The following is a 10,142-nucleotide window of genomic DNA, read 5'->3' as shown; positions in this document are numbered from 1 at the left end:
TGGTTCTGTGCGGGACTAGATTAGGTGTCTCAGTATTAAGTAGAGCAATTTTAAAGTTGCTTTAACTTACATGAGGAGCATAGCAAAGATAAAAGCAAAAAACTCACATCAGTAGGTGTTTTGGCTTGTTTTTTTTACAGCCTGATCTGGCTTGTCTCTTGTTCTCAACCCCAAAGGGGAATCTGAGAGAGCCTGACACAGAGGCTACAGAGCAGCTCTAGCTTAGTCACAGAGCTGCAGAAGGAAGGAGGTGGCAGATGCTCTCAGGGCTGAATGGGCTCAGCTGAGAGATGGCAGCAATAAGCCTGAGGCTTAGAAATGAGGACAGAGCAGCAAGGGTTTCTTGGACAGTTCTTGAATAAGAGCACAAAAAGCATGGAGGTTTAACAGTTTGTTTTTAAATTAGGCTTAGCTATAAGAAAGCTTGGGAACAACTGTTCTGGCTTAAGATAGCATGGGAAAATGTGAATGTAGTGACCCCAGATGTCCTCCTTGCTCTCCCGAAGTCTAAGGCTCAGGTGAGAGCAGGGTCTGTAATCTTTTAAATAGGATCATAGTGATTGCTTTTCCTGGGTTCTCCAGAAATTTAGTGACTTCCGTAATTCCTTTTCAGGCCATGGTATCTTACTGTAATATATTATAATATTTTTCATTATTGGAGACTTTAATGTATTCATCTGTATTTTCTTAATTGTACACCATTGGTCTTAGTTTCCATCACTGGAACTATGCTAATAGGCCTAAAACTTAGTTATCTTAGACTTCCTTTCTTTATGAACCAAGTAATTATGTCTATGTGGACGAAAAAGAAAAAAAGCAGAATTTTAACTTTCTTTAACCTAAATGTGTCACAGCTGGGCTGACTAACTAGATAAAGAAATTGAATCAGTTACCCCCATGTCATATACACACATCCTGGTATGCTATGGTACTTCTGTGGCCAAAGATTACAGGCCCATGAAGCTAAAATGAGCCCTTAGTTTTGAAGAACATTTTACAGTGTATATTTACAACTGATGTGTTAGTCTTTCTTTAATATGATTTCTGGTTTAAATTATGGCCAAAATGGATGGCCAATATGAGTAAGAGTTTGCAGTGTTGGTCCTGGGTCCTTAACTAATTATACTATTAATATGGCACTATTTAGACAGCCAGAAATGACAATGGAAACACAGCATTCTGTCAGCCTTGAAAACTGTTACAGTCTTGATAATATAGTCTTTTTTTTAGCTGCTTATTTCCTATAGTACACAAATCAACCTGATTATCTACTAAGTCATTTTTCAAATGCTAATTCATTTTTAGAATTTGCAGTGATTTGGAAGCAAATCTCTTCTAGATATACCAGGATGCTATTAATTGATTTTGGGCAGAGGAAGAATACATTTAAACAGAAGCCAATCTAATTTCAGACAAAAATCAATTATATTTCTATCAAGTTAGTGTCAAGACTGACTAAAAATTTAAAGTCTTTGAAACATTCTCTTACACTTAAAGAAAATGCTAGCAATTTGCATAAAAATTAAATATTGTGTTTTACATTTTGTTGAATTATCGAAAAGGCCAGAGGGGAATTTTCTGAAAGATACAGAGATTATTTGTAGTTTCCATAAAGACTCAATTCTGGTAGTAAAATCCCAGTTAATTTTTGGTTTCATTTTCCTGGATTCTTAATTTATCACTGTATGTGAACTGTAATTACATCTTGGGCAAACAATTTAAACAATTACTTTCAAATATTAATATTTAAATAATGAGGCTAAAAGCAATTAAAGTAAGTGTATAATCCATGGAGGCATGTTTACAACTATTACAGATGTTGGAATACTATTCTCTCAAACTGTAATCAACATATTCCTGTACTAACAGTTAAGGTATTTTGAAAGTGTTTGTTTTATTGCTGAGCAGATGTAATCACTTTCTAATGGCCAAATTCTACTTCTATTCATTGAACAGTACCCTCCTTTTACAAATAAATCTTACTGATTTCAGTGGGACTTCTCAGGAAAAAAGGTTCTAATTTGTGTGACTATGAGGGATGAAATCTGGCTCTGTATTACCTGTTTGTTATAACTTGGGTTTTCTTTACAGAACTATGTGACTTTTACCTTTGTTTTCATATCATATTTAGTATTACTGTAATGATATATACCTGATTGCAAAAATATATTTGACACTTTTGAGATAGTAACAGATCTTTCAATGGGAGCCTCAATCAGCCAGAGCTTTGAGACTGATCTACGCAAACATTTTGCCATTTCCCAAAGAAATTCAAAATGCTTTTAAACTAAAACAAACACAAAATATGAAAGTAAGCACTTAAAGAAAGGTCAAATGACAAGAATAAAAATAAAAAGGTTTATACGCAATTCCTCTCTGGCCCATTTGGTTTCTGCCTCTATACTTGATTGAAGTTCAAGTTATAAATTTCTCATGAGCAGCAAAACAATTTCTGCATCCCTTTGGCTCCTAGGAAATTCCTTCCATCATTTTTGAGGCCTGGCTCTTTGTGCCTAGCTCTGTAGTATGAAAGTTTCGTCTAATGAATATACTTGATTGCTCATCAGGCAGGAATAATCTGTTTCCTGCATTCCCAGAATGACACCTGACCCAGTCATTTAGACTATAGCATAGTTGTGAATAAAGGCTTGTCTTGATTACAATCCTGATCTATAGCAACAGTGCAAAGTTTTAGAAGGAAAGACTAACAAGTAGAGTCAATAACATGAGAACATCACTAAGGCTGCCAAGTTTGGATTGTCCCTTTACTGTGTCCACTTAAGCGTAAGGTTTACCAGCAGTTGTTTCATTCTTCTATCCATGCCATGAACACACCAGAGCTTAATACTTGACACAAATAATTATGCCCATAGAGATTCTGGATGATACCAGACTTTCCCTATTGCTGCAGGGGATTAAACCTACATTGTAAAACAAGGTTTTCAAAAGAAGACCTTCGGTCATCTTGGAAAAAGGGTATCAGTTGCTGCAGAACAGGGGTTGACAATGTAGTTCTGTCTTTGGCTCCTGCCCGTCCATTGCTCCAATGAACCTTGTAGCCATTCTTTGATTATACAAATAAGAAAAGGACTCAGCCTCACAAGAGTAGGCAAACCTAATCTGCACAATGGTCCTGTCTCTATCCCATCACTTCATACATTTATAAAGCAACTTCAGCCCTTCTGCCACCTCTAATAAATCTGAGCTGTGATTGAATGATCCTCCTACAAATTAGGTGTTTGAGTAGTGTGATCACTGTTTAAACAAGGAAGAAAGGAAGCAACAGCAATAGTTGTGATGGCATCTGTTTTTTATAATCTGCACAGTATTTGTGTTCAACACAGCGTGGAATAAGAAGGCTAAAAACTATGAGGATTTGACATTTGCATCCCGGAGATTTTACTTCTTTTTCCTCCTCTTTTAACATATATGTAGTTGGCAAACTTTTCATAGTAAGATCTTAAAGCTAAGTACACCTTATAAAGACTGCAACATTTACCTTTTTCACATAGTAAAAATGCACAGTGAATTTAACTAGAAGAACATACATCACATCAGTTGCAAATTCAGGAAGAGTTTGTATTTCTTGACTTTGAAGTCTTTGCCATATTCACTACAACCTACTGCCATGTTAGGTCCCATATGTATCATGTCCAAAACAATGCTAAAATAAATTATTAAAATTAAAATATGGAATATTATTCTTTCTTAGGTGGCAATGTAGGTATGACCTTTGGAAAACTCCTTCAGCATACTTTTCTAAAAAACAATTTTATTTTGTGCTAGACCAGCTTTAAAAAAACAAACCAACAAAAAATTATGAGGTTCGTTCAGTCAGTGTTAGAGCTATTCTCAGAACAAGAATGATGGAACTTTTTTGCCTGTTTCTTTACATAGACTTTATAGTGATGGATAGCTAAATGGTATGCCTAACAGTGCATTACCTATTTAATTTCTGTGATATGAATACTATTTTGCACTTTAACACTTCCTCCAACTGCTCCAGGTAGGAAAACCAATTATGCAAATTTCTGGCATGGAAAAAGGTAACATGCTTTCTTGAAGCAGTGAAAAAAGGCCCTTGAGGTAAAAAGGCCCTTGAGGTACATCTATACTGTAGTTTCAATATTAAGTGGCTCATTGGTTTTCAGTATTCTTTTGCACCTTGGTTTGGCATAAGGGTGAATTTCTGGGAAACTATTTGACCTCTTCATGTGTCCATGCTAGCTATGCAAAATAGGCTTCAATGGTCAGGGCAAAAATGAGAGCTTGAATGAGAACCAGCTAAAGGATAGCAAAAAATTGTGTTCTTAATCTTTGTAATTTCTCTGTGACAGTTGAGCACTGGAAGAGGCCTTTTACAATGCTGTTTTTAAACAAAATGCTTGATTAATTGAGCTCTTTCAATAAAACAAGGCAAAAATAACATTTAAAATAGTGGTGAAGACTGCTGAATGTGTGAGAGAGCTAATATTTATTATAATAACATTTTAAACTGATGTAAAATCCCCTGATCCATTACGTATTACAACTGCTATCAACAATAGGACTCTATCTACACTGTATTTTATCTTTGAAAACTAATGGCCTGAAACTGCCAAGGTCTGAATTGCTCCTATATTACTACTTAGATGAATAAGGACTATTCATGGAATTGTCAAGACCAAATCATGTCAAACTGATCTAATTTCCTTCCACAACGTGGTTACAAGCTTCATAGATGGGTGAGAAGCAGTAGATGACATATATCTTAAACATGTTTCTTTAAACATATTTCATATGACATAAGGAACAGAAACGTGGTTTTGTTGAAAGCACTATGAGGCGGGTGTAAACCAGTTGGAAAACTAGAACCAGAACAATTATCAGTGCTTCAATATTATATAAGAAAAACACCAGCTGGTGTCTGCCCTGGCAGCAGGTCTATTCAGTGACCCGGTGATAAAACAGAGAATGTTTATCATGTTTGCAGATGACACAAACCAGGGAGGGGCTACAGCCGTTTCAGAGGCCAAGATAAGAATTCAAAAAGGTTTTGACAAATTTAAGAAACGGTGTAGAAAAACCGAACGAAATTCATCGGGGACACGTTCCATAGCGGACCACAGCAGCAGTTCCCCGAGTGCAGGATCCCGCCTCCAGAGCGCCCGCCACAAAATCCTCCAGGTCCAGGACGCTCTCGGCAGTTGCCGGGGTGAGGAATACTGTCCCTCGTGAAGAAAGATCACCTCCACCTTAATCCCTAGGGAAGCCAGGCGGTGGTGCATCGCGGTCCTTCCTTTCTTCCTATTTACCTACGCCTAGCATGTACTTCTTCTAAACAGCTACATACACAGAGCATCGCACCATGAACGCAAGGCTATCGCGCCCCTCGCTATTCGCTATGGTCCTGCCGTCCTCAACCACAACCAGGGCATCGGCAGCGGCTGCGCCCCTCCAGAGCGCCGCCCACGAGGGCTGCGTAGGGGCCGCGGGCGCCCGCGGCGCAGGGGGCGGGCCGAGGCGCGGTCACGCGGCGCCATCGCAGCGCGCCGGGCGCGGCGGACATGGGCGCTTTCGCTTGGCGTTGGGCGCTGCGCGCCGCTCGCCTCCCCGGCCGCGGCGGGACGGCTGTTAGGGCGCCGCGCCACTCCCCGGCCCGCCGGCCGGCCGCGGCCATGTCTTCTGGCTCCTCGGTGAGTCTGTGCTCTCGGCCCGCCCCGCGGGGCGGCGCGGCGGCGGGAGGAGAGCGGGCGGGACGGTCCCGCGCGCGGCGCCGCCGCCGGCCCGCGGAGGGCCGCGTGCGTGTGGGGGCCGTTGGGCGCCCTGCCTGCGGCGGGGGCGGGCGCGCGCGTGGGGGCCGTTGGGCGCCTCCCGTGGTGGGGATCCTGCGTGGCTGCCCGAGCTGGAGGGGGCGGCGGGGTGCGTGGGGCGGGAGCGCCCCGCCGCGGAGCGAGGCCTGTGGGGGAGGCGGGTTGGGCGGAGCGGTGCCTCAGAGCTGCCCCGCGGGACGCGGTGCTGGAGCAGCCGGTGCAGCAGTTGCTCTCCCGTCGTGGGTGGTCTGGGGGAGCCCCCGCAGTGGGGAGGCTTGGGGGTGTGTTAACTGCAGGACTTTAACGGTGTGGGTTGGCCTGTGAAAGCTGCCAGACCAAGGAGAGGAGGATAAATCTCTGAATGTTTTGGCCTGGATCTTACTTCTGCAGAAGTAGTGAGCGGTTGCTTACTGCACTTGCTCTTAAAATCATCCCATCAGATAACAAATGGGACGTTGCATGTGGCGGTGCAACTCCTGTTTCCTAGTCTGTGTGTCGCGCTGTGGAGAACCCGTAGGGCACAGAAAAGCAGATGTGTACCCGTTCTTCTGAAGTGATAGTGGAGTAAGACTTCCTCCAGTGAAGTGACACTTGTAAAACTAATTTTAATGCACTTCAAGTGAGAGCCAGTCTGAGAAGCTCTGTGCATTTAAAAGGCTGCTCAGCGTTGCCATCAGTGTTTCATACTCTGCGCTAGTAGCTGTATTTGTTGTGCTTGTGTTAATTCTAATGTAAAAGGCTGCTATGTGCATTTACCTTTTTAATCATTGGATCAGGTAATAGTGGCTCTTGGTTTGATGATCTGGTGTTGGAAATGAAGGTGTCATCTGGCCATACCCATATGACGTGTATTAATTGTGTTGAAGCTCCAGGTCATAAAAGCAGAGGTTTAGGTGATAATTTTGGCTTCGGAGTTGTTTAGGAGAAGAGGGGGAAACTTTCTAACTGTAATGATTGCACTGGGAATCTTGAAAATCAAATAATCTAAAGCCTGTATTTAAGAACCTCCAAAATTTTAGATATCGTTTGTTTTTATTTTAATGCAAACCCTGTCTTTTTTTTAAAGAGTTAAGATTGATTATATTTAACTGCTTTTCTGCTTGTGTAATCAAAATGTCCACTGGAATAATTTTTAAGTAGGCCTCCTTTCTTCAAGCCTGCCTGTGCATGACAGAAAAGCTGATTCCCATTACATTCGTAAGGACAACCTGGGCCCAAAAGGGTTTTTGGAATAGTAATGTCAATTTCTCAGAGCACAGGTTGCTTCTTGCTAGTCAGTTTTCTTTGCAAAAACTGTAGGTTAGCATCACAATTGCAACACAGTTTGGTGTATATGCATCCCTCCTCCCCCCTCCTCCCCCCTCCTCCCCCCTCCTCCCCCCTCCTCCCCCCTCCTCCCCCCTCCTCCCCCCTCTTTTTCTTTATTAGTCCTCAAGGGCAAGAGAGGAAGTTCTAAGAGACAAACGTGCCCAAATTCTGTCACGTGGCCTTCCAAAACAAAAACCAATAGAAGGAGTTAAACAGGTATTGGTTTTGGCTTCTGGAAAAGGGGGAGTTGGAAAATCAACAGCAGCAGGTAAGACTTTTTTTGTGCAGCCTGTTGTACTTTTATTGTTTTTTAATATGTATCTAAGTATTTATATGCTAATGTGGTTTCTGAATTTCATTCAGCTGGAAGCAATAAAACCTGACAGATCAGTTCCATTTTACTGTAGTCCGTAAAATTAAGAAGTTTATTTTTACTTCTAAAGTTTTATTTCACGGCCCACTCAAATAAGTGTGTTTTTTTTTCCTCTCCTCCCACTCCCCTTTTCTTGTATTGTATAAATAACACTAATATACCTATTTGGAAGGTTTCAAGATCAGGTCTCTGTCCAATTTTCTCGACTACTTGTATAGGCATTTCATAAATGAAATGAGTTGTAAACGACACAAATTGGTAAGAGCCTCATGAAACAGCTTGAACTCTTGACTTCCTTCTCTCCCCTCCCTTACCATTAGGTTTTGAATTAATGTTTTTATGTGCAGTTTGTGGGTAGTAGAAGAAGATGGTATAGGAGTTAACAGTACTGCAGAAGCTTGCTTAAAATTAAGCAAAGGTGACAGTAAAGGTAAACCTCTGAAAACATCTCCATTAAGTTTTATAAATCTATTTAAAGAGCTCTTCTTAGCATCCAAGTTAGAAAAATAATCTTCCCTTATTTGAATGTTTTCTACTTAAACAGTAGATCTTTCTGAAGTCTTCTGTTCATCTCTATTTGCTTTGAATAACAGATTGATGTAGTTCTTAATTTCCTGTTTTGTAGTCTGTATTTCATCCACGCTTGGAAAGGACTGGCTGTCTAATACCAGAAAAAAACAAACAAACATGTCGTACATAGTAAGAGTAGCTATGTTTCAAAAAGTGCGGATTGAAGATAGTATTTTTAGATTTCAGCTATATAAAGACATGTGAAACACTCAAGACTTGTGTTTTTTTAATGATTTATCCTTTCATTCATGGTTATAATTCAGTGGTTGGTTGGTTGTTCCAGGTTACTGAAAATACCTGAGTATCTGTTTCTAAATCAACAGTAAGTTCGGCTTATCCTCCTCATATCACATATGAATGTGCTAATCTAAGTTCTGCTACATGGTATCTGAGTGTGATTAGTACATAAAGTGCAGAAAATGTTGAATCCTGCTTTTTTATTTTAAATGCATGTGTTTATACAAGTATTAAATACTGAGTTAAAGCTGAGATATAAATGAACCATTCAAATGTTAATGTATTGGAAAGAGACTTTTGTAAATGAATGTATTTATAATATTGAGAAGAAAGACAGCAGAATTTGTATTCCTGTTTATTCAAATGAGGATAAATTTCATGGTTCAGATGGAAAACTGAATATCAGGTAACTGATATAAAAGGAAGAGTTGCATGGCATGATTGCTGAAATATGTATTTAAAATACTCTTAACTTATGTTCTTCTTGGTAATGGGAGCTTGTGGGAAGCATATGTGTAGGGACAACTCTGACTCATTTTGGAAACAGGAGTTGCAATGGGAAGGAGGGTTAAAATCAGAGGTGGCATTACACCTCCAATTCCTAAAACTCCACAGAAAATATCATCAGTTTTACTGCTGCATCTCTAATGGACTTTCAAGGTTGTTGGGTTTTTTTGTTTTTTTTTGTTTGTTTTTTTTTTCCTTAGCCTATGGGTTTCTATTTCAGTTGTCCAGCTCTCCATTTCAGGACAAGACATTTTGGTGAAGTCTATCACGGTCATTCTTTAACTTGTCTCAGCATTTCTGTTGAATCATGTCTTTCTGTTTGTCAGATACTCGATTCTCTGTTGCTTATGGTACTTGTTGATCTTTAGATCTAATTGGTCTATGGTTAAAAGAAATTATTTTACAGAAAAAATATTTTTCCATCTGTGTTTAAATTTTCTCTTTGTTTTGCCATACTTTCATTTGCCTGTTATGGGGGTTTTTTCCCCTTTGTTTGCGTGCTACCTCTTCTCTGCTTCATTTGTACTCCCAGTCAAGCATCTTCCTTTTACCAAGATTCCTGCCTGCCAGTAAGCTATATTTACTCAGTTTGGCCATTTTTTCTTTTTCTGGCTAGCTTGCTGACTCTTCTTTTGTGTTACCCTAAAGATGAAAACTATTACGGACAACTGATCCTGGCACAAGAAGAAACCCAAGTGTGGGCTTGTAAAAAGGAAAGTTTAGTGTTCACTGAAACTTGGTTCTTCTCAACTGTGGAAGTGGAATAAAATCAATGGCTGGTGTTCTTACTTGCATTTTGTTAATCCCACAGTCTGCAGAAGATAAAACTGCTGGTCTTCTACCTTGGCTTACTTAAGATCTCAGCAAAGACTATCAGCTCTCCTGAACAATAATGAAAAGTCTCAGCCTGTTAAAGTCAGTACGTGGTCAAGTGTATGCCAGTCATATTAACTGTGGAGTATTTTTGTGGGTTTTTTGTTTTGTTTTTTTCTCCCTCTATTTTTGCTCTTGTTGCTTGCTTATATTAGCAGGCAGGATATACTGTTGTGGAAACTCACCATTTTAAGGTAGGTAAGAGGCCAGAATCCATCTATTTACTGGACTAGCCTGGACACAAGTCTGGGCTTTTGTGAAGTAAACAACAGGATTTGTTCATGGTTCTTTTCCACAGCCAACATCATGTCTTTTGTGCCTTCTTTACAGAAAAAATATTCTGAGAACTAGTCAGGAATGGGTTCTTCCATTTCTAAATACTGCTTAAGTTGAGACTATTGGACTTCTGGAACATATCCAGAAGTCTACTCTCCTGCACTCCAGGTTATGTGGGAACTTGCAAGTTAGGGCCAACATGAATA

The 10,142-nt window shown here is 40.2% G+C and overlaps 1 protein-coding gene across 6 annotated transcripts in view; it reads left to right on the top strand.

The window, feature by feature from the left end:
* Positions 1-5,474: 5,474 nt before the first annotated feature.
* Positions 5,475-10,142, top strand: part of NUBPL (NUBP iron-sulfur cluster assembly factor, mitochondrial) — a 102,426-nt gene continuing 97,758 nt past the window's right edge. For 4 of the 6 annotated variants that reach the window (XM_064512379.1, XM_064512376.1, XM_064512378.1 and 1 more), the window contains exons 1-2: positions 5,476-5,675; positions 7,221-7,368. In XM_064512379.1, the coding sequence (XP_064368449.1) occupies positions 5,547-5,675; positions 7,221-7,368 (277 nt within the window). In that variant the 5' untranslated portion in view covers positions 5,476-5,546. Of the gene's footprint in view, positions 5,676-7,220; positions 7,369-10,142 lie in introns of all 6 variants that reach the window. The other 2 variants (XR_010389371.1, XM_064512380.1) reach the window with 2 other exon arrangements.

Source organism: Dromaius novaehollandiae, chromosome 5 (genome assembly GCF_036370855.1).
Source record: "Dromaius novaehollandiae isolate bDroNov1 chromosome 5, bDroNov1.hap1, whole genome shotgun sequence".
In the NCBI taxonomy this organism is placed as follows: Eukaryota; Metazoa; Chordata; class Aves; order Casuariiformes; family Dromaiidae; genus Dromaius; species Dromaius novaehollandiae.
The sequence above is the reverse complement of the archived record's forward strand: the minus strand, read 5'-3'. Positions and strand labels throughout refer to the sequence as shown.